At 40.7% G+C, this 25253-nt stretch overlaps 1 protein-coding gene across 4 annotated transcripts; it reads right to left on the bottom strand.

Annotated features, from left to right (window-relative positions):
- Window positions 1-783: 783 nt before the first annotated feature.
- On the bottom strand, window positions 784-17209 carry LOC133614398 (sushi domain-containing protein 6). 4 transcript variants are annotated; one of them, XM_061972315.1, is made up of 5 exons: window positions 17009-17209; window positions 9240-9335; window positions 8964-9167; window positions 1543-1675; window positions 784-1483 (listed from the first exon to the last, which is right to left on the bottom strand). In XM_061972315.1, exons 2-5 carry the CDS (start codon window positions 9328-9330, stop codon window positions 1201-1203), a joined length of 711 nt encoding a protein of 236 aa, XP_061828299.1. In that variant the 5' UTR covers window positions 9331-9335; window positions 17009-17209; the 3' UTR covers window positions 784-1200. The 4 variants fall into 4 exon arrangements, with proteins under 4 accessions (XP_061828299.1, XP_061828301.1, XP_061828302.1 ...); XM_061972317.1 differs by having other exon boundaries at window positions 1543-1672; window positions 9240-9354; XM_061972318.2 differs by having other exon boundaries at window positions 9240-9354; window positions 17009-17206.
- Window positions 17210-25253: the final 8044 nt, after the last annotated feature.

Genomic DNA, 25253 nt, shown 5'->3' on the forward strand with positions numbered 1-25253 from the left:
TGGTGACTTTTTACTTGTGAAATTCCAACTCATCTTTCACAACACATTTTTTTTTTATATTTGCATAGTATGCATATATTATTAATGTTGTAAATACAAATCTTTATATATCTAGGAAGGGTGGTGCTAAAGAGGTAGGCATTTTTCGGAGGTCTCATGCAAGAAGGTAACAAATACCATGATTCATTACCATGGATTGATTAAAGTTGAAAAACTTATTGGGGTGTTACCATTTAGTGGTCAATTGTACAGAATATGTACTGTACTGTGCAATCTACTAATAAAAGTCTCAATAAAAAAAAAACAAGAATGTGTGTGTGTGTGTGTGTTACAGTAAATCAACTTCTCTTTTTCGGACAAACTGCAAGTCAGCAGGAAGTCTCCCGGCTATTAATAATCACCACAGCGTAAGTCACTTCATTAAAGACGAGATAATATCAATCCAATTTTGGGTGAATATATATGAAAAAATTAAATGTATATATTTAAAAAAAAATACAGCCTCTATCTCAGCTTTATTTACTAACATAAAAATAATAATGCTGGGGTTCTCATAAAACAACATGTTTAATATTGTGGCTGCAGTGACGTCATAGTGACAGCTGTTCCTAATATTTGGGCCTCCTACTTAGTCGCTTCATAATGGTGTGTTGCATCATCACTTTCGAAAGAAATAAGAGTGTGGTTGACAGGTTTCTGCAAAATGAAACTTGCAAACCAAGATGTCGCAACACCAGAAATGAGATGACATCACCAACAGAAAGATTACATCAGTCCGGTAAATATGGAAGACATAAACAGTCAAAAATATTTATTCATTCTTTGAACTATTTCTAAGAGTTTGTGTCGATTCAGTGTGTGGTCTACAGTCCCCAAAAAAATAACATCATTTTTTTATAAATATTTAAAAAATATTCTATTTACCGTCATTCCTGTTAATTATTTCCATAATTGAAGTGTTGCAAAATAACACTGGTAGAATTAGTAACAAATGTCCTGGCAGGAATTTTCAGTAGCAATGGTTGCCATGGAAACACATGTTCAAGTAACACACAAACACACAAATATTTCAAAATGACTAAGATTTGTGCAAACCGGCCAATCATCTTGCGTCTCTGCGCCCTCACCGCAATCTAAAGAAAAAAAGTGCTGAGTCATCGCATCCTTCGCCTGTCAATCAAATGTTCAAATGCGTGTCCGTTAAATGTATTTGTCGTCCGACAACGAAAGGCGTAACCGCCGCATGTTGCTTGTCCTGTCCCCGCCATGCGATTGGATCTCCTCGTAGGAGGGCGGGGCATGGTCGGGGAAGGGGTGGGGGCCGGGGGGCTCGCGAGCCAACAGGAGCTGGGTGGGGCCCGGCGGCAACGAGCGGGCGGGGAGACGCTGCCCATAGCTGCCGTACACCGCCTCCTCGTAGGACGGCAGCTGGACAGGAAGCCCCCCCCCCATCAGGTCCAGCTGGTCCGACGGCCGCCGCCTGCTGATCAGACACAGGTGTGAGCGAGGGAGGGAGGGACTTGGGGGGGGGGCCTAGCTCACCTGTGCGACAGACAGGTGCAGAGGCGGGACTTGACCACCAGACAGGCGGTGGTGGTGAGCAGGAAGATGGACACGCCCGCCGCCGTGGACGCCACGTTGAACCCGCTGTCCACGTTCATGTGAGCGCCCCCTGCTGTGGGGAAGGCCAAGCACAGCAAAGCATTGTGGGTGGAAAAAAGTAGATGATGTTGATCTGCTCGCCTCGTTTCACTTCAAATGTCACTTCCTGTTTGAAGGCAAACCACAGAGCGCCTGCTAAGTAGATCAAACTTGACGTGTCCTGCACTACTTTAACATCAAACTTTCACTACAGGTACTCTAATCGCTGGATTACATTAACTCCAATCGCTCCATTACATGTACTCCAATCGCTGCATTACATGTACTCTAATCGCTGTATTACATGAACTTCAATCACTGTATTACATGTACTCCAATCGCTGCATTACATGTACGCCAATCGATCCATTAATGCACTCTAATCGCTGTATTACATGTACTCTAATCGCTCCATTACATGTACTCTAATCGCTCCAATACATGTACTTTAATCGCTGTATTAAAAGTACTCTAATAACTGCATTACATGTACTCCAATCGCTGTATTACATGTACTCCAATCGCTCCATTACATGTACTCCAATCGCTGCATTACATGTACTCTAATCGCTCCATTACATGTACTCCAATCGCTGTATTACATGTACTCCAATCACTGTATTACATGTACTCTAATCGCTGTATTACATGTACTCCAATCGCTGTATTACATGTACTCTAATCGCTCCATTACATGTACTCTAATCGCTCCATTACATGTACTCCAATCGCTGTATTACATGTACTCTAATCGCTCCATTACATGTACTTTAATCGCTGTATTAAAAGTACTCTAATAACTGCATTACATGTACTCCAATCGCTGCATTACATGTACTCCAATCGCTGCATTACATGTACTCTAATCGCTGCATTACATGTACTCCAATCGCTGGATTACAGGTACTCTAATCGCTGTATTACATGTACTCTAATCGCTGTATTACATGTACTCTAATCGCTCCATTACATGTACTCTAATCGCTCCATTACATGTACTCCAATCGCTGTATTACATGTACTCTAATCGCTGTATTACATGTACTCTAATCGCTGTATTACATGTACTCTAATCGCTCCATTACATGTACTCTAATCGCTCCATTACATGTACTCCAATCGCTGGATTACAGGTACTCTAATCGCTGTATTACATGTACTCTAATCGCTGTATTACATGTACTCTAATCGCTCCATTACATGTACTCTAATCGCTCCATTACATGTACTCCAATCGCTGCATTACATGTACTCTAATCGCTGTATTACATGTACTCTAATCGCTGTATTACATGTACTCTAATCGCTCCATTACATGTACTCTAATCGCTCCATTACATGTACTCCAATCGCTGTATTACATGTACTCTAATCGCTGTATTACATGTACTCTAATCGCTCCATTACATGTACTCTAATCGCTCCATTACATGTACTCCAATCGCTGTATTACATGTACACCAACAACTGCATTACATGTACTTCAATCGCTGCATAACATGTACTCTAATCGCTGCATTACATGTACTCCAATCGCTGGATTACAGGTACTCCAATCGCTGTATTACATTTACTCCAATCGCTGCATTATATGTACTCCAATTGCTGCATTACATGTACTTTAATCGCTGTATTACATGTACTCTAATCGCTGCATTACATGTACTCTAATTACCGTATTATATGTACTCTAATTGCGGTATCAAATATTCAAAATGCTGTATTATATATCAGTATACAGTATATATATTTTAAACTATGATTACCTATAATATAATAAGTGTTATACAGTATATATGTGTAAAAAAAAAAAAGTCTATATATGTATATATATATAGATGTATCAATATATTTTATATATATATATAATGTATATGTAATACATTATTATATATATATATATATATATATATATATATATATATATATATATATATATATATATATATATATATATATATATATATAACAGTATAATTATATAAATGTATATTATATATATATATATAAATGTATATAATATATATATATAAATGTATATAATATATAAATGTATAATATATATATATGTATATATATATATATATATATACATACATTTACATATATAACAGTATAATTTTATAAAGCTATATAATATTCTAGGAATCTATATATATAAATCTAAATAGAACTGTACTGTAATATCTGTAGATGAAATAATGTAGTATATGTACTTTAATGTATTATCTGTAATTCTAATGGAATTACTGTATTATAAATAAATTATAAATATTTATAGCTCCATTAGTTTCTCTGGCTGTAATTGAATTGCTCGTCTTTAACTATCTATTATTATGGAAGGTAATTACATTTGAATAACATCATCATCATCATCATCATCAGGCAACATTTTCTATGATTTCCTGGAGTTAAAATGTGCTGACCACCACCACGTAAACCATCGGGCATCCTCATGTCCAATAATTGATAGCTTGAGTCAAAGTGTTTTTTTCTGTCTTCTTTCAGTCGGAAACGAGTCAAGAAAGTGGCAACATTTTGTTTGAAAAAAACAACAACGATATGAACTAAAAAAAAGTGAAAATTTTTGTGTGTTAGACAACAACATTTTGATCAAGTTTTCAAGCAATCCAAACTACAAAAACTTATTTCTGGACAAAAAAAAAAGGGTAGGATTGAATAAGCTCTACTTCTTCCTACTCCTTTCCCACATGTTAGGATGTGAAACTGTCAACATGTTCAAAACATCAATATTTTGTAACTACCGTATTTTCCGCACTATAAGGCGCACCTAAAAACCACAAATTTTCTCAAAAGCTGACAGTGCGCCTTATAATCCGGTGCGCCTTATATATGGGTTAATATTAATATTAATTTTCATAAAGTTTCGGTCTCGCAACTACGGTAAACAGCCGCCATCTTTTTTCCCCGTAGAAGAAGCGCGCGGTGCATGCTGGGATATGTGACGTTTCATTTCCATTTGTGTGTTTATGTAAAGACCCCAAAATGGCTCCTATTAAGTGTGTTGTCTGTCTAATTATAAATAATGCAGACGAGGCGTGTTAACTGAGTTCTCAACGTTTACTCACAGCGTGCGTTCTAACTGCCAGCATACAACAACGCTTCTCAGGGCTACCGCGCATGCTCGTCACTATCGTTGCATGCTGGGTAGTGTAGTTGTTATATTTGCTAGCTCATAACATCACATTAAGAGACACGCTTACGCGCTTAATTCAATACTCGCCGTCATTCCGGGTGGATTGACAAAAGACCTCCAGCCGCTAGATATTGGTGTCAACAGGGCATTCGAAGCTAGACTGCTAACTGCGTGGGAACAATGGATGACAGAAGGCGAACACACCTTCACTAAGACAGGGAGACAGCGCCAGACGACGCCAACATCACCTTCACTAAGACAGGGAGACAGCGCCAGACGACGCCAACATCACCTTCACTAAGACAGGGAGACAGCGCCAGACGACGCCAACATCACCTTCACTAAGACAGGGAGACAGCGCCAGACGACGCCAACATCACCTTCACTAAGACAGGGAGACAGCGCCAGACGACGCCAACATCACCTTCACTAAGACAGGGAGACAGCGCCAGACGACGCCAACATCACCTTCACTAAGACAGGGAGACAGCGCCAGACGACGCCAACATCACCTTCACTAAGACAGGGAGACAGCGCCAGACGACGCCAACATCACCTTCACTAAGACAGGGAGACAGCGCCAGACGACGCCAACATCACCTTCACTAAGACAGGGAGACAGCGCCAGACGACGCCAACATCACCTTCACTAAGACAGGGAGACAGCGCCAGACGACGCCAACATCACCTTCACTAAGACAGGGAGACAGCGCCAGACGACGCCAACATCACCTTCACTAAGACAGGGAGACAGCGCCAGACGACGCCAACATCACCTTCACTAAGACAGGGAGACAGCGCCAGACGACGCCAACATCACCTTCACTAAGACAGGGAGACAGCGCCAGACGACGCCAACATCACCTTCACTAAGACAGGGAGACAGCGCCAGACGACGCCAACATCACCTTCACTAAGACAGGGAGACAGCGCCAGACGACGCCAACATCACCTTCACTAAGACAGGGAGACAGCGCCAGACGACGCCAACATCACCTTCACTAAGACAGGGAGACAGCGCCAGACGACGCCAACATCACCTTCACTAAGACAGGGAGACAGCGCCAGACGACGCCAACATCACCTTCACTAAGACAGGGAGACAGCGCCAGACGACGCCAACATCACCTTCGCTAAGACAGGGAGACAGCGCCAGACGACGCCAACATCACCTTCGCTAAGACAGGGAGACAGCGCCAGACGACGCCAACATCACCTTCGCTAAGACAGGGGGACAGCGCCAGACGACGCCAACATCACCTTCACTAAGACAGGGAGACAGCGCCAGACGACGCCAACATCACCTTCACTAAGACAGGGAGACAGCGCCAGACGACGCCAACATCACCTTCGCTAAGACAGGGAGACAGCGCCAGACGACGCCAACATCACCTTCGCTAAGACAGGGAGACAGCGCCAGACGACGCCAACATCACCTTCACTAAGACAGGGAGACAGCGCCAGACGACGCCAACATCACCTTCACTAAGACAGGGAGACAGCGCCAGACGACGCCAACATCACCTTCACTAAGACAGGGAGACAGCGCCAGACGACGCCAACATCACCTTCACTAAGACAGGGAGACAGCGCCAGACGACGCCAACATCACCTTCACTAAGACAGGGAGACAGCGCCAGACGACGCCAACATCACCTTCACTAAGACAGGGAGACAGCGCCAGACGACGCCAACATCACCTTCACTAAGACAGGGAGACAGCGCCAGACGACGCCAACATCACCTTCACTAAGACAGGGAGACAGCGCCAGACGACGCCAACATCACCTTCACTAAGACAGGGAGACAGCGCCAGACGACGCCAACATCACCTTCACTAAGACAGGGAGACAGCGCCAGACGACGCCAACATCACCTTCACTAAGACAGGGAGACAGCGCCAGACGACGCCAACATCACCTTCACTAAGACAGGGAGACAGCGCCAGACGACGCCAACATCACCTTCGCTAAGACAGGGAGACAGCGCCAGACGACGCCAACATCACCTTCGCTAAGACAGGGAGACAGCGCCAGACGACGCCAACATCACCTTCGCTAAGACAGGGGGACAGCGCCAGACGACGCCAACATCACCTTCACTAAGACAGGGAGACAGCGCCAGACGACGCCAACATCACCTTCACTAAGACAGGGAGACAGCGCCAGACGACGCCAACATCACCTTCGCTAAGACAGGGAGACAGCGCCAGACGACGCCAACATCACCTTCGCTAAGACAGGGAGACAGCGCCAGACGACGCCAACATCACCTTCACTAAGACAGGGAGACAGCGCCAGACGACGCCAACATCACCTTCACTAAGACAGGGAGACAGCGCCAGACGACGCCAACATCACCTTCACTAAGACAGGGAGACAGCGCCAGACGACGCCAACATCACCTTCACTAAGACAGGGAGACAGCGCCAGACGACGCCAACATCACCTTCACTAAGACAGGGAGACAGCGCCAGACGACGCCAACATCACCTTCACTAAGACAGGGAGACAGCGCCAGACGACGCCAACATCACCTTCACTAAGACAGGGAGACAGCGCCAGACGACGCCAACATCACCTTCACTAAGACAGGGAGACAGCGCCAGACGACGCCAACATCACCTTCACTAAGACAGGGAGACAGCGCCAGACGACGCCAACATCACCTTCACTAAGACAGGGAGACAGCGCCAGACGACGCCAACATCACCTTCGCTAAGACAGGGAGACAGCGCCAGACGACGCCAACATCACCTTCACTAAGACAGGGAGACAGCGCCAGACGACGCCAACATCACCTTCACTAAGACAGGGAGACAGCGCCAGACGACGCCAACATCGCCTTCACTAAGACAGGGAGACAGCGCCAGACGACGCCAACATCGCCTTCGCTAAGACAGGGAGACAGCGCCAGACGACGCCAACATCGCCTTCACTAAGACAGGGAGACAGCGCCAGACGACGCCAACATCACCTTCACTAAGACAGGGAGACAGCGCCAGACGACGCCAACATCGCCTTCACTAAGACAGGGAGACAGCGCCAGACGACGCCAACATCGCCTTCGCTAAGACAGGGAGACAGCGCCAGACGACGCCAACATCGCCTTCACTAAGACAGGGAGACAGCGCCAGACGACGCCAACATCACCTTCACTAAGACAGGGAGACAGCGCCAGACGACGCCAACATCACCTTCACTAAGACAGGGAGACAGCGCCAGACGACGCCAACATCTGCCAGTGGATCGTAAATGCCTGGGCAGATATTTCGGTCACAACTGTGGTCCGAGCTTTCCGGAAGGCAGGATTCACAGAACTGCTGGACAACAGCGACACTGACTCCGATTACTTCGACGAGACGGAGCCGGCCATTTTGGATCCCACAATCGCCCAACTTTTCAATTCGGACACGAAGGAGAAGAATTCGAGGGATTTATGAATGAAGAATAACTTCAGAAAGTGAGCGTTATGTTTATTTTGTGTGTTGTGACATTAACGTTCGAGCAACATTATGTTGCTATTGCTCTGCACTATTTTGAATTTTACTATGTTTGTGATTGCACATTTGCGTACATTTTGGGAGTGAACAGAGTTGTTAGAACGCTGGTTTTTAATATATTATTAAAGTTTGACTGACCTATCTGACTGTTTTTTTGACATTCCTTTAGCGCAGTTAGATGCGGCTTACAGCACGGGGCGGCTTATAGGTGGACAAAGTTTTGAAATATGCCGTTCATTGAAGGCGCGGCTTATAACCCAGGGCGCCTTATGGTGCGGAAAATACGGTATTTTGGTTTTCATTACGCATTTTGCTATTTTGTTACGAAAGTAATGTCAAAACATTTTTACGTTGGAAAAAAAGTGTTCTTAAATGGCCATGAAGGATATGAATCATGAATTATAATCAATTCATCTTTTTTACGTCCGAATCCCCAGAAAAAGATGCTATATGCTAATAAGTGATTTTGAATCATGTTGTCATGAAATACATTTAAAAAAAAAGAAAGTCTTGACATTTTGCTGCCTGGAGTCGAAAGTGAAACTAAAGTCTGCTTCCTGGACCAGCCAGGAAGGAAGTGTCTTCAACCGCCTCAGCATTTTATTTTGGCGAGTTCGTCTCCACCAAAGTGCTGACCTGGCACAAAAAATATCGCCTCCTCACCTTCCACGCGCACGCAGGCGGCGGGGAGGCGGGGCCTCCAGACGCCGCGGTGGCACCGGGAGACGGCGAACACGTCGGTGCGGTAGCCGGCCTCGCAGAACACGCGGACCGCGCTCCTGTGGGGGAAACCGCGGCAGGGCGACGGCTCGCAGCGGAAGCCGCCGTGTTCCGGCACCAGCGGGTGGCTGCAGTTACTCAGCCTGCCTGCAGGGGACGGGAGAGGGGAAGAACGTGAGTAAAGACCAGAGGGAGGGGGTGGGGCTAAAGGCGGTGTACCTGCAAAGAGGCGGGGCATGGAGGTGAGGAGGAGGACCCAGAGCTGACCGATGCGTCCGCACTTCCACGGAAAACACGCCGACGCAGACATCCAACCTGACCACAAACACCTGGACTTTTTCATCCAACAACAAAAACATTGTTACAATGCGCATAATTGGCCGTGACTTATGGGCAAAAATAGGATAACAAAATGTATACATACAATATTGTAGTTTTACATCACCCTTTTGAATTAATTAAAGTAAATGACTTGCTTGCTTAATTTAAATTACCTTTAAAAAAAGATTCTAATATTTAGACACAAATGCAATTTTATTGTCAGAATAGGATTAAATTATTTTTGACTTGAATTTAATTAAATACTATCATTTTATTTATTTATAATTAAATCTATTTTGAAGTCAAATATGTCCAGTGAGAGTTTTTACCCTGCAGGTTTACATATTTCACTGGGAAGGCCAAGTGGTATCAAACCATAATTTTACCTTCAATCAATTAATCAAAGTTTACTTATATAGCCCTTAATCACGAATGTCTCAAAGGGCTGCACAAGCCACAACGACATCCTTAAAAATAAAACCGGTATAATTTTTATACTTTATGCACTTTAACTGTAGATTTTACGGTGAAAAATTACCAGCTCAGTTGCCAGAATTCTACCATAAAATAATAGTAGTACCCTTTTTTAATTTACAGTAATGCACTGTAAAAAAACGACTACTGTAGATTTTACAGTAAAAAAAAAAGACAACTTAGTCTCAACAATTTTACCATAAAATTAACAGTGGTACCGTTTTTCCATTTACAATAACCCACTGTAAAAACACCAACTGTATATTTTACGGTAAAAAAAAAAGGGAAACTTAGTAGCCGGAATTTTACCGTAAAATGAACAGTGGTACCGTTATTCCATTTACAGTAATGCACTGTAAAATCAACAGTAGATTTCACATTTTAAAAACTGGTAGCTGAGTCGCAACAATTTTACCACGACACTAACAGTGGTACCATTTTTCCATTTACAGTAATGCACTGTAAAAAAAAAACAACTGAAGGTTTTACGGTAAAAAAAACAACAACAACTCAGTAGCCAGAATTCCTCAATAAAAATAACAGTAGTACTGTTTTTCCAGTTACAGTAATGGACTGTAAAAACAACGGCCGTAAATTTGACAATAAAAACTAGCAAATTAGTTGCTCAAATGTTACCGTAAAAATAACAGTGGTACCTTTTTCCCAGTTACAGTAATATTACTGTAAAAACAACAATTGTAGATATTATGGTAAAAAACAACAACTTTGCAGTTCAGTTGCCAGAATTTTACTGTAAAAATGACAGTTGTACAGTTTTTCCAATTAAAGGAACACACTGTCAATTTTACAGTAGATTTTGAAATTGAAAAAAAAAAACCTGACAGCTCAGTTGCAACAATTTTACCATAAAATTAACAGTGGTACCAATTTTACATTTACAGTAATGCACTATAAAAAATAATAATTTTAAAAGTCTCTAGATTTTAAAAAAATAAATAAAAAATGTCAGCTCAGTCCTCAGAATTTTACTGTAAAATTAGAATTGGTATCATTTTTCAATACAATACATTAATATGTTTCCTGTACAGTAATGCAAGTTTAAAAAAACAGTATATTTTTTTGTAAAAAAATTGTCATCTCAGTCCCAAAAATTTTACTGCAAAGTTATCAGTGGTACCGTTTTTCCATTTACAGTAGTGCACTGTAAAAACACCAACCTAAAATGTTACGGTAAAAAAAAACTTGCAACTCAGTCGCTTGAATTATATCATAAAAATAACAGTAGTACCGTTTTTCCAATTACAGTAATGCACTGTAAAAACAGCGGCTGTAAATTTGACGGTAAAAAGTCGCTCAAATTTGATCATAAAAATAACCTTTTTCCAGTTACAATAATATTACTGTAGAAACAACAATACTAGATAATATGGTAAAAAAAAAAGCTTGCTGCTCAGTTGACAGAATTTTTCCGTAAAAACAACAGTATTAACGTTTTTCAATTTACAGTAAAAACTAGCAAATTAGTCGCTCAAATTTTATCATAAAAATAACCTTTTTCCAGTTCCAATAATGCTGTAGGAACAACAACTGTAGATTTGACGGTGAAAAAAAATGCCAGTTCAATTACCACAATTTTACTGTAAAATTAAAAGTGGTACAGCTTCCCCAACTGTAGTGAATCACTGTAAAAAACGATGGTAAATTTTACAGTAAATTTCTGGGTACTGAGCTGACAATTTTTTACCGTAAAAGTAACAGTAGTACCATCTTTTCCTTTACAGTAATGCACGGTTAAAACGCCCCAATATATTTTATAGTAAAAATTTGGCAGCTCAGTCGCAACAATTTTACCGCAAAATGAACAGTGGTGCTGTTTTTACATTTACAGTAATGCACTGTAAAATCACCAGCTGAAGAATTTACGTAAAAAAAAAAAAAAAAACAGGAAGCTCAGTTGCCAGAATTTTAACATAAGAATAACAGCGGTACCATTTTCCCCATTTACAGCAATGTACTGTAAAAACAGCGGCCGTAAATTTTACAGTAAAAAACTAACAAATTAGCCGCTCAAATTTTACTTTAAAAATAACAGTAGTACGGTTTTTCCCAGTCACAGTAATATCACTGTAAAAACAACAACCGTAGGTATTATTAAGTTGCTAGTTTTTTACAGAAAAAACAACAACAATGGTAGCGTTTTTCCATTTACAGTAATGCACTGTAAAAAAAAACAACCCCAGATTTTACAGTAAAAATATCGGCAGCTTCGACGGCAGTTTTTCTACATATTTATTTTTTCATAGTGTGCTTATTGGACGCCAAAGCATATCTGCAGTTATGTGTTTGTGTACTGAAAGAGGGCGTGGTCGATTGTGCAAAAAAATGAGTAAAATGTTGTAACATTTCTGACTGACCGGAAGTGGTTTGATTCTCGAACATTTATCCACAGAAGTAAATGTGCACGTGAGCCTTTTGCGTCCAGGTGACAAAGAAGTGCGAGGACGACGCTCCAAACATGTCGAGTGGCCGTGAAGCACCAGCATGGCGACACGTTGTGTGTTGTGTGTGACCTCAAGTGTGTTGCGACTGCAAACACTCTCCTCCATAAAGCCCTCGATCCTACTTTCTCTCCCTGCACTCTCAACCCAAGTCGCTTCCTTATAAGGAGTACTTCCTCGCCAAGTGCTTGCTCATGGGTCGGTTCCCTTGAGTGAGGTTTTGAACATCCACACGTTTACTTGTTAGGCGGGGAGCTGCTCTACTAAAATACACAATTTATTGCCTTCATGTACAAATACACCGTACACTGTATAAAAAAAAAAAATATAAAAAAAAAAAAGCAGCTCAGTTGACAGAATTTTACTGTAAAAAAATAATAATAGAGGTACTGTTTTCCAGTTTACAGTAATGCACTGTAAAAACAACATTATGGTAAAAAAAAACCTGAAAGCTCAGTAGTCAGAATCTTACTGTAAAAATAACAGTAGTGCCATTTTTGTTCATTTACAGTAATGCTCTGTCAAAATAACACGACCACAGAATTTACGGTAAATAATTGGCAGCTCAGTCACCATTATTTTTTAGTAAAATAGCAGTGATACGGTTTTTCAATTCACAGTAATATCACTGTAAAAACTAAGTTTGATGTAAACAACTGGCAACTCAGTCACCAGAATCTTACTGTAAAAAAAACAAACAGTGGCACCATTTTTCCAATTACAGTAAAACACTGTAAAAACAACGTTTATGGAAGAAGAAGAAACCTGGCAGCTCAGTCGCCAGAATCTTACTGTAAAAATAACAGAAGTACTATTTTTTTCGTTTACAGTAATGCACTGTAAAAACAACACGGCAATAGAATTTACGGTAAATAATTGGCAGCTCGGTCACCAGTATTTTATAGTAAAATAGCAGTGATACGGTTTTTCAGTTTACAGTAATATTACTGTAAAAACTAAGTTGAATTTAAACAACTGGCAGCTAAGTCACCAGAATCTTACTGTAAAAAAAATACAGTGGTATCATTTTCTATTTACAGTAATGCACTGTAAAAAAAAATTATGGAATCTTACTGTAAAAATCACAGTGATACTATTTCATTCATTTACAGTAACAGTAATGCACTGTAAAATCAACACGACCATAGAATTTACAGTAAATAATTGGCAGCTCAGTCACAAGTATTGTATCGTAAAATAGCAGTGATACGGTTTTTCAATTTACAGTAATCTCACTGTAAAAACTAAGTTTAAGGTAAACAACTGGCAGCTCAGTCACCAGAATCTTAATGTAAAAAGACAATGATACCATTTCCCCATTACAGTAATGTACTGTAAAAACATTTATGGAATCTTACTGTAAAAATCACAGTAGTACCATTTTTTTTATTTACAGTAATGCTCTGTCAAAATAACACAGGCATAGAATTTACTGTAAATAATTGGCAGCTCAGTCACCAGCATTTTATCGTAAAAGAGCAGTGATAAGGTTTTTCAATGTACAGTAATCTCACTGTAAAAACTAAGTTTAAGGTAAACAACTGGCAACTTAGTCAACAGAATATTTCTTTAAAAAAAAAGTAGTACCATTTTTCCATTTACAGTAATGTACTGTAAAAACAAAATTTATGGAAGAAGAAAAACCCTGGCAGCTCAGTCACCAGAATCTTACTATAAAAAGAACAGTAGTACCCTTTTTTTCACTTTCAGTAATGTATTGTAAAAATATTTATGGTAAAAAAAACAACTAAAAAAAACCTGGCAGCTCAGTCGCCAGAATCTTACTGTAAAAATCACAGTAGTACCATTTTGTTAATTTACAGTAATGCACTGTAAAAACAACACGACCATAGAATTTACGGCAAATAATTGGCAGCTCAGTCACCAGCATTTTATCGTAAAATAACAGTTATAAGGTTTTTAAATTTACAGTAATCTCACTGTAAAAACTAAGTTTAAGGTAAACAACTGGCAGCTCAGTGGTACCATTTTTCCATTTACAGTAATGCACTGTAAAAACAACACGACCGTAGAATTTACGGTAAAAACTCGGAGCTCAGTTGCCAGAATTTTACTGTAAAAATAACAGCGGTACTGTTCCCCAATTTACAGTAATGCACTGTAAAAACGAAGTTTCCTGTCAAAAATGACAGCTCAGTCACCATAATTTGATGTAAAAACAACAGTAGTACCTTTTTTCCAAGTTACAGTAATGCACTGTAAAAATAGAGTTTACGGTAAAAAAAAATGGAAGATCAGTCGCCAAAATTTACCGTAAAAATAACAGTAGTGCCATTTTCCCATTTACAGTAATGCACTGTAAAAACAGAGTTTATGGTAAAAAAAAACAAACCTGGCAGCTCAGTCGCCAGAATTTTACCATAAATTAACAGTGGTATTGTTTTTTTAATTTAGAGTTATACACTGTAAAAACAATGTTTATGGTAAAAAACTGAAATCTCAGTCCCCAAAATGTACTGTAAAAACAAGACAAGGACCATTTTTTTCAAGTTACCTTAATGCACTGTAAATACATTAATCGTTGATTTTACAGTTGCCAGAATTTTACAGTAAGACTAACATGGGTATTGTTTTCCAATTTACAGTAGTGCACTGTAAAAAACAAGTTTCCCGTCAAAATTGACAGCTCAGTCACCCCCAATTTAATGTAAAACAACAGTAGTACCGTATTTTCCGCACTATTAGCCGCACCTAAAAACCACAAATGTACTCAAAAGCTGACAGTGCGGCTTATAACCCGGTGCGCTTTATATATGGATTAATATTAAGATTCATTTTCATAAAGTTTCGGTCTCGCAACTACGGTAAACAGCCGCCATCTTTTTTCCCCGTAGAAGAGGAAGTGCTTCTTCTTCTACGCAAGCAACCGCCAAGGTAAGCACCCGCCCCCATAGAAGAGGAAGCGCTTCTTCTTCTACTGTAAGCAACCACCCGCCCCCGTAGAAGAAGAAGAAGCGCGCGGATATTACGTTTCATTTCCTTTGTGTGTTTACATCTGTAAAGACCACAAAATGGCTCCTACTAAGCGACAGGTTTCCGGTTCATGAAAAGACGCAATCTCTCCATCCGCACACGGACTACTATTTCACAGCAACTGCCTAAAGACTTTCAAGAAAAGCTGGCTACTTTCCGTGCATATTGTAAAAACAAGATAGCTGAAAAAAAGATCCGGCCAGAGAACATTATCAACATGGACGAGGTTCCACTGACTTTTGATATTCCTGTGAACCGCACTGTGGATACAACGGGAGCACGTACGGTGAATATTCGCACCACAGGGAATGAGAAGTCGTCCTTCACTGTGGTTCTAGCTTGCCATGCTAATGGCCAGAAACTTCCACCCATGGTGATATTCAAAAGGAAGACCTTGCCAAAAGAGACCTTTCCAGCCGGCGTCATCATAAAAGCTAACTCGAAGGGATGGATGGATGAAGAAAAGATGAGCGAGTGGTTAAGGGAAGTTTACGCGAAGAGGCCGGGTGGCTTTTTTCACGCAGCTCCGTCCATGTTGATATACGACTCCATGCGCGCCCACATCACGCTGGTTTTTAATATATTATTAAAGTTTGACTGACCTATCTGACTGTTTTTTTGACATTCCCTTTAGCGCAGTTAGATGCGGCTTACAACACGGGGCGGCTTATAGGTGGACAAAGTTTTGAAATATGCCGTTCATTGAAGGCGCGGCTTATAACCCAGGGCGGCTTATGGTGCGGAAAATACGGTACCTTTTTTACAGCTACAGTAATGCACTGTAAAAATGTAAGTAATGACAGAGTTTATGTTAAAAAAAAAAAAAAAAAAAAGCAAGCTCGGTCGCCATAATTTAACGTAAAAATAACATGTTTTGCTATTTACTGTAAAAACAATGTTTATGGTAAAAAAAAAAAGAAAACTCAATTGACAAAATTTCCCGTAAAAACAAGAATAGGACCATTTTCCCCATTTACAGTAATGCACTGTAAATACATTACTGTAAAGTAATGCATGTTATTTAATGCACTGTAAATACAACACAACAGTAAAAAAAATTGGAAGCTCGGTCGCCAGGATTTTACCGTAAAATAACAGTGGTACATTTTTTTCAATTTACAGTTAATTGCAAAAACAACAACTGTAGATTTTACAGCTAAATATGGCAGCTCAGTCGCCAGAATTTTACCGGTTACAGTATTTTAATTTACAGCAATGCACTGTAAAAACTAACATACATTCACTGTCTTTTTTGTTTTTTATACAGTTAATATCATTAATATTGTTTCAAACGGTAATATGACTACCAGAGCAACAATCATTAATGAAAACAAGCTTTGAGTACAGCCAACAGCTTGGGGGGGACATTTGTGGCCCTCAGAATTGTGGCCCTCAGAAATAAATGTATAAAAATATAAAAGTGCCCCTCTCACATCCCTTGATTATTTTTCAGGATGTGAGTCGTTGGTGGGGGGAAAAAATCCTCGCTGACGTTTGACAAGCCAATAAAAAGTGTTGTTGTAGGAATGTCTTCTTTTTACTCGCTTGCGACTTCCTGTTTAGTTTCGCATTTTTCTTTCTGGATATTTTTATGCACATAACACACGATGCTAAAAAAATCTATTTTTTGTGTGTAAATGTATTTTGATTGGAAGTCACAAAAAAGGCAAGCATCACTCGACGTTCAATGGGTGACGTTCACGTCTTTAAAAAGCTAACAAAAACCAAGCCGGGTCTCACCTGAAGGCAGCGGAGATGTTGACGAAGACCAAGCCGTGAAGCGCTTCTGCTGCTCGGCAACAAGTGTCCTTCAACCTCCGCCGCCGCTCCTGGATCAACTGAGCGCGGCCTCTCATTGGCTCGCCGCCGAAGCCAAGCCCCGCTCCCTGACCGGAAAAAGCCCGCCTGCCCGCGCGTCACGGGACCGGAAGTGACGAGCGGACTCTCCCATCTGTGGCAGGAATAAAACACATCACGGCAACAACAAAAATGACGGATGAGGCTTAATAATGTAATTCAACATTTAAAATAAGATTGACATGAGACAAAAAAAAAAGCGAGTTTTGGTTTTCTTTACTTTAAAACCATCAACAAAATATCGGTATTTTAAAAATGCAGAAGGAAAATGGGAGGACTTTTTTGACTGCCCGTTGCCGTGGGATGCCATATTTAAACTAATCTACAAAACTACTATCGATGTGCAAAATCGTTATTTTCAAATTAAAATTATTTATCATTTCTTACCCACGTGGAAAATGTTATAACTATGGAATATAACTCATACTTGCCAACCCTCCCGAAATTCAGCGCCTCTCCCGAAAAATGTTCTCCCGAAATTCAGGCGGAGCTGGAGGCCACGCCCCCTCCATCTCCATGCGGACCTGAGTACGCTTTCCCACGATATAAACAGTGTGCCTGCCCAAACACATAACTGTAGAACAGAGGCGGGTAGTAACGCGCTACATTTACTCCGTTACATCTACTTGAGTAACTTTTGGGATAAATTGTACTTCTAAGAGTAGTTTTAATGCAACATCCATCCATCTCCATCCATCTTCCTCCGCTTATCCGAGGTCGGGTCGCGGGGGCAGCAGCTTAAGCAGGGAAGCCCAGACTTCCCTCTCCCCAGCCACTTCGTCCAGCTCTTCCTGTGGGACCCCGAGGCGTTCCCAGGCATAATCTTCCCAACGTGTCCTGGGTCTTCCCCGCGGCCTCCTACCGGTGGGACGTGCCCTAAACACCTCCCTAGGGAGGCGTTCGGGTGGCATCCTAGGGACGGCGTGGCGCAGTGGAAGAGTGGCCGTGCGCGACCCGAGGGTCCCTGGTTCAATCCCCACCTAGTACCAACCTCGTCATGTCCGTTGTGTCCTGAGCAAGACACTTCACCCTTGCTCCTGATGGGTGCTGGTTAGCGCCTTGCATGGCAGCTCCCTCCATCAGTGTGTGAATGTGTGTGTGAATGGGTAAATGTGGAAGTAGTGTCAAAGCGCTTTGAGTACCTTGAAGGTAGAAAAGCGCTATACAAGTACAACCCATTTATCATTTATTATTTATCCTGACCAGATGCCCGAACCACCTCATCTGGCTCCTCTCGATGTGGAGGAGCAGCGGCTTTACTTTGAGCTCCTCCCGGATGGCAGAGCTTCTCACCCTATCTCTAAGGGAGAGCCCCGCCACCCGGCGGAGGAAACTCATTTCGGCCGCTTGTACCCGTGATCTTGTCCTTTCGGTCATAACCCAAAGCTCATGACCATAGGTGAGGATGGGAACGTAGATCGACCGGTAAATTGAGAGCTTTGCCTTCCGGCTCAGCTCCTTCTTCACCACAACGGATCGATACAGCGTCCGCATTACTGAAGACGCCGCACCGATCCGCCTGTCGATCTCACGATCCACTCTTCCCCCACTCGTGAACAAGACTCCGAGGTATATGAACTCTTCCACTTGGGGCAAGATCTCCTCCCCAACCCGGAGATGGCACTCCAACCTTTTCCGGGCGAGAACCATGGACTCGGACTTGGAGGTGCTGATTCTCATCCCAGTCGTTTCACACTCGGCTGCGAACCGATCCAGTGAGAGCTGAAGATCCTGGCCAGATGAAGCCATCAGGACCACATCATCTGCAAAAAGCAGAGACCTAATCCTGCAGCCACCAAACCAGATCCCCTCAACGCCTTGACTGCGCCTAGAAATTCTGTCCATAAAAGTTATGAACAGAATCGGTGACAAAGGGCAGCCTTGGCGGAGTCCAACCCTCACTGGAAACGTGTCCGACTTACTACCGGCTATTAATGCAACATACTTTTACTTAAGTATATTTATAGAGAAGGAACGGTACTTTTACTACGCTACTTTTATCTACATTCAGCTCGCTACTCGCTACTAATTTTTATCGATCTGTTAATGCACACTTTCTTTGTTTTGGTCTGTCAGACAGACCTTCAAAGTGTCTGCCTTACTGGTGATGTTTCACTTCGTTCCACCAATCAGATGCAGTCACTAGTGACGTTGGACCAATCAAACAGAGCCAGGCGGTCACATGACCTGGCTTAAACAAGTTGAAAAACTTATTGGGGTGTTACCATTTAGTGGTCAATTGTACGGAATGTGTACTGTACTGTGCAATCTAATAATAAAAGTTCCAATCAATCAATCAAAAGTGTGAAGGAAAAAAGATACTTTTTTATTTCAAACGTACATCCCGTCAAAAGCCTAAAGACTGACCGCACATGAGGACGTTCCTGTCTTCACAATAAAAGTGCCGCTCCATCGCGCCTGCGCTTTCAAAACAGGAGTCTCCGAAAGCCAGCGCAAACAAGCTAGCAGGCTACGGAGTTTGACGCCAATATATTTCTTGTAAAGTGTATAAAAACGAATATGGAAGCTGGACAAATAAGATGCCAAAAACCCACCACTTTCATGTGGTATTAGACAGAAAGGAGGAACTTTTCTTCTCCTCCATTTGAAAATGTGGACGTTATAATCACAACTGTCTGATTACAATCAACGCAAGTCATCAGAATCAGGTAATACACCAACTTACATTCTAGTCTTCATGAAAGAAAGGAATCTATATGTTAAACATGCATGTATATTCATTAAAACACCTTTAACATGTAAACAAAAACAGCAAAAATAAATACATATAAATTATATACTGTATATATCAATGTATATGTATGTATGTATATATATATATATATATATATATATACATACATATATATATATATATATATATATATACACACATATACATATATATATATATATATATACATACATATACAGGTAAAAGCCAGTAAATTAGAATATTTTGAAAAACTTGATTTATTTCAGTAATTGCATTCAAAAGGTGTAACTTGTACATTATATTTATTCATTGCACACAGACTGATGCATTCAAATGTTTATTTCATTTAATTTTGATGATTTGAAGTGGCAACAAATGAAAATCCAAAATTCCGTGTGTCACAAAATTAGAATATTACTTAAGGCTAATACAAAAAAGGGATTTTTAGAAATGTTGGCCAACTGAAAAGTATGAAAATGAAAAATATGAGCATGTACAATACTCAATACTTGGTTGGAGCTCCTTTTGCCTCAATTACTGCGTTAATGCGGCGTGGCATGGAGTCGATGAGTTTCTGGCACTGCTCAGGTGTTATGAGAGCCCAGGTTGCTCTGATAGTGGCCTTCAACTCTTCTGCGTTTTTGGGTCTGGCATTCTGCATCTTCCTTTTCACAATACCCCACAGATTTTCTATGGGGCTAAGGTCAGGGGAGTTGGCGGGCCAATTTAGAACAGAAATACCATGTTCCGTAAACCAGGCACGGGTAGATTTTGCGCTGTGTGCAGGCGCCAAGTCCTGTTGGAACTTGAAATCTCCATCTCCATAGAGCAGATCAGCAGCAGGAAGCATGAAGTGCTCTAAAACTTGCTGGTAGACGGCTGCGTTGACCCTGGATCTCAGGAAACAGAGTGGACCGACACCAGCAGATGACATGGCACCCCAAACCATCACTGATGGTGGAAACTTTACACTAGACTTCAGGCACCGTGGATCCTGTGCCTCTCCTGTCTTCCTCCAGACTCTGGGACCTCGATTTCCAAAGGAAATGCAAAATTTGCATGGTTGGGTGATGGTTTGGGGTGCCATGTCATCTGCTGGTGTCGGTCCACTCTGTTTCCTGAGATCCAGGGTCAACGCAGCCGTCTACCAGCAAGTTTTAGAGCACTTCATGCTTCCTGCTGCTGACCTGCTCTATGGAGATGGAGATTTCAAGTTCCAACAGGACTTGGCGCCTGCACACAGCGCAAAATCTACCCGTGCCTGGTTTACGGACCATGGTATTTCTGTTCTAAATTGGCCCGCCAACTCCCCTGACCTTAGCCCCATAGAAAATCTGTGGGGTATTGTGAAAAGGAAGATGCAGAATGCCAGACCCAAAAACGCAGAAGAGTTGAAGGCCACTATCAGAGCAACCTGGGCTCTCATAACACCTGAGCAGTGCCAGAAACTCATCGACTCCATGCCACGCCGCATTAACGCAGTAATTGAGGCAAAAGGAGCTCCAACCAAGTATTGAGTATTGTACATGCTCATATTTTTCATTTTCATACTTTTCAGTTGGCCAACATTTCTAAAAATCCCTTTTTTGTATTAGCCTTAAGTAATATTCTAATTTTGTGACACACGGAATTTTGGATTTTCATTTGTTGCCACTTCAAATCATCAAAATTAAATGAAATAAACATTTGAATGCATCAGTCTGTGTGCAATGAATAAATATAATGTACAAGTTACACCTTTTGAATGCAATTACTGAAATAAATCAAGTTTTTCAAAATATTCTAATTTACTGGCTTTTACCTGTATATATATGATATGAGTGTGTATGTTACTCATCAGTTACTCAGTACTTGAGTAGTTTTCTCACAACATACTTTTTACTTTTACTCAAGTAAATATTTGGGTGACTACTCCTTACTTTTACTTGAGTAATAAATCTCTAAAGTAACAGTACTCTTACTTGAGTACAATTTCTGGCTACTCTACCCACCTCTGCTGTAGAATGATCGAGGGCGAGTTCTTGGTTTCTTATGTGGGTTTATTGTTAGGCAGTTTCATTAACGTCCTCCCAGCGCGGTAACAACACACAACAACAGTAGTCATGTTTTTGTCTACCGTAAAGCAGTTCGTCTGCCGTAAACAGCAATGTTGTGACACTCTTAAACAGGACAATACTGCCATCTATAACATCAATAACATATACGGCTTTTAGAGAGTGCAGTGCACAACTGCGCACACAAGGAGACGAAGCAGAAGAACGAGGAAGATACAGCCATGGCGACGCCGACGACAAGTAAGATGAAGAAATACGCTTTGTTGCACCTTTCCTGCCTGAGTCCGGCGATTAGTTGCAAATCTTGCTTTATTGATTGCTTGCACACAGCCAATCCAACACAAAACAAACTAGTCCCCGGCCGCACTCGCTACCGCTCCCTCTCTTCTCTCGCCCACACACTCACTGACGTCACTCACCTCACATGCTCACCTATTAAAGGGCCACACACACACACATACGCTACTCTCATAACAGCTTGTAAGTTCCAAGCCGCAGCTGCGATTGGACCTGGATAGCCTCCGGGAAGAAGTAGTGGACTACCAAGTGCTTGGCACTGAAGATCTTCCTCAGGAAGCAAAGATTGACCGGTTTTGGGCCATGCTAGGGAGAGATGGAAGATTTCAGACTGCATTTGATGAAAGCACTTTTGTGCGTGCCACACATCAATGCATCATCAGAGAGGGTGTTCAGCATGGTTAGAAAAATAGGGACAGAGAATAGAACAAGGATGGACAATTCAACCCTTAACTCAACAATGAGTAGATGAGTGTTATGTGTGTGTATATGTGTAAATAAATGAACACTGAAATTCAAGTATTTCTCTTATATATATATATACACACATATATATATAATAAAATAAATATATATATATATATATATATATATATATATATATAGCTAGAATTCACTGAAAGTCAAGTATTTCTTATATATATATATATATATATATACACATACATACATATATATATATATATATATATATATATATATATATATATATATATATATATATATATATATATATATATATATATATATATATATATATATATATATACATATATATATATACATATATATATACATATATATATATATATATATATATATACATATATATATATATATATATATATATATATATCTATGAAATACTTGACTTGGTGAATTCTAGCTGTAAATATACTCCTCCCCTCTTAACCACGCCCCTAACCACCCCCCTCCCCCCGAAATCGGAGGTCTCAAGGTTGGCAAGTATGATAATATAACAGAGTCAGATGATTGCCGATTTTGTTGTCAGGAATCTGAATCCACCCTGCATTTGTTTTGGTATTGTCATATTGTGTCTTCCTTTTGGGGGGGGGACATTGAAAACATGTGTTTTAAGGATTGGTTTGTTTATGAAACTTGATGTGGTTTCTGTTATTTTAGGAGAGTTCATTGACAGTCATGATTTAGTCAATTTAATTATAGTACTTGGTAAAAGGTTTCTTTTTAAGGCCAAAAACAGATATTCACTTAGTATTACTTACTTTAAAACATTTATTCAGTATTTTTTAACTTTAGAAAGCTATATGGTTGAAAACGATAATGATGCCAAAAAACATAAAAAAAGATGGGAAGTCCTCAAAGGCTTATTTTGAAAATGTAATTATGTCTATAGATATGCAACAACAACATATATGCTATCTGTTGTTGTGTTCCCTAATTTGAGTGTACAAAAATGAAGGTGTGTGTTACTGAGTCTGACCTGGACATAATCTGGACTGTACATAAATGCTTATTTTGAAAATGCAATTTTGTTAATAAATTATAGGCAATCTGTTGTGTCCCCTAATCTTTTCAATGTACATGGATGAGGGTGTGTGTTTATGACATTATCTAGACTGGACCTGGTTTTAAAAACCCTTTAAACAAATACAATTTCATTGACAACCTGGTCTGGTGAAGATAAGGTCATTTTCTAAAAAAAAAATAAATAAGATAAATATATAAAAAACATTTTCTTGGACGAAAAAGAAAGTAAAACAATGACATAAAAAATAGTAATTAATGAAAATGTTAGTGGACCAGCGGCACACAATCATGTGTGCTTCAGGGACTGTGTCCCTTGCAGACTGTGTTGTCTATGTTGTAGGAACCAGAATATTGGTAGCAGAAAGAAACAACCCCTTTTGTGTGAGTGGGTGTGGATGAGTGTGAATGGGGGAGGGAGGTTTTTTGGGTTGATGCACTAATTGAAAGTGTATTTTGTGTTTTTTATGTTGATTTAATAAAAAAAATAATAAAAAAAATAAAAGCAGATGGCTAATATTTTACCTTAATATTGAAACTTGATGTCACGTGACTTCCGTCATGTCCAACTCTTGAGGCCGCGCCCATTCAGGGTTACTTAAAGTGCAGCCCGGGGTCTATTTGAGAACAATTAAACAAGACAACAGGAGCAATTTTACGACAGTTAAGTCATAATATCTGAAGAATCAAGTTTTGATGTTAAGACAAGAAAATAATCTTTATTTTGCAAGAACATGAGGGAGAGCAAATTAATTGAAATGTATGTTTAAATAGCTGTAATGTGAAAAAATCAAACATTGTTAGCTTGGGAAAATTGTGTATAAAAAACTAGGAAAATGTGTAATATTAGGCAAATAAGTTCATAAAAACACACTTTAAGTTTAACAAAAAAAAACTGATATGCAGGCTGTTTTAAAGTTAAAAGTTAAAGTTAAAGTACCAATGATTGTCACACACACACTAGGTGTGGCGAGATTATTCTCTGCATTTGACCCATCACCCTTGATCACCCCCTGGGAGGTGAGGGGAGCAGTGGGCAGCAGCGGTGGCCGCGCCCGGGAATCATTTTGGTGATTTAACCCCCAATTCCAACCCTTGATGCTGAGTGCCAAGCAGGGAGGTAATGGGTCCCATTTTTATAGTCTTTGGTATGACTCGGCCGGGGTTTGAACTCACAACCTACCGATCTCAGGGCGGACACTCTAACCACTAGGCCACTGAGTAGGCCTAGTGGTTAGAGTAAAAGAGTTTAAAAGAAAACATCTCTCTACCTCATTAGCATATCTCCATCCGCCCCCCGCTTGTAAATGTTCAGACACCTCTTGTCCAAGGTCTACTTCTCTGCTGGTGGTCTGCAACTGAAATGACTCATTAGCCCTGAATCAAATATCACTCCGCCACGCTTACCGACCGTTGTAAACACGCAACACTTTCAGCTTGTTGGCCTTTTTCAGTGAACTGAAAGCAGTTCATCTGTGCTGTTGAGTAAAACACGTGGAAAATAAAAGAGAACCAGAGACATCGTGGACACTGGTTGCAACAAAAACAAGTCATA

The sequence above is a fragment of the Nerophis lumbriciformis genome, linkage group LG17, assembly GCF_033978685.3.
Source record: "Nerophis lumbriciformis linkage group LG17, RoL_Nlum_v2.1, whole genome shotgun sequence".
Lineage (NCBI taxonomy): Eukaryota > Metazoa > Chordata > Actinopteri > Syngnathiformes > Syngnathidae > Nerophis > Nerophis lumbriciformis.

Coding starts and splice junctions, on each gene's coding strand:
- LOC133614398 (XM_061972315.1), bottom strand. CDS start 9,330: ATGTCTGCGTCGGCGTGTTTTCCGTGGAAGTGCGGACGCATCGGTCAG. Junction 1,676..8,963: donor CGCCTGCGTGCGCGTGGAAG/GTGAGGAGGCGA, acceptor CCTTCCCCACAG/CAGGGGGCGCTCACATGAAC. Junction 1,484..1,542: donor TGCACCTGTCTGTCGCACAG/GTGAGCTAGGCC, acceptor GTGTCTGATCAG/CAGGCGGCGGCCGTCGGACC.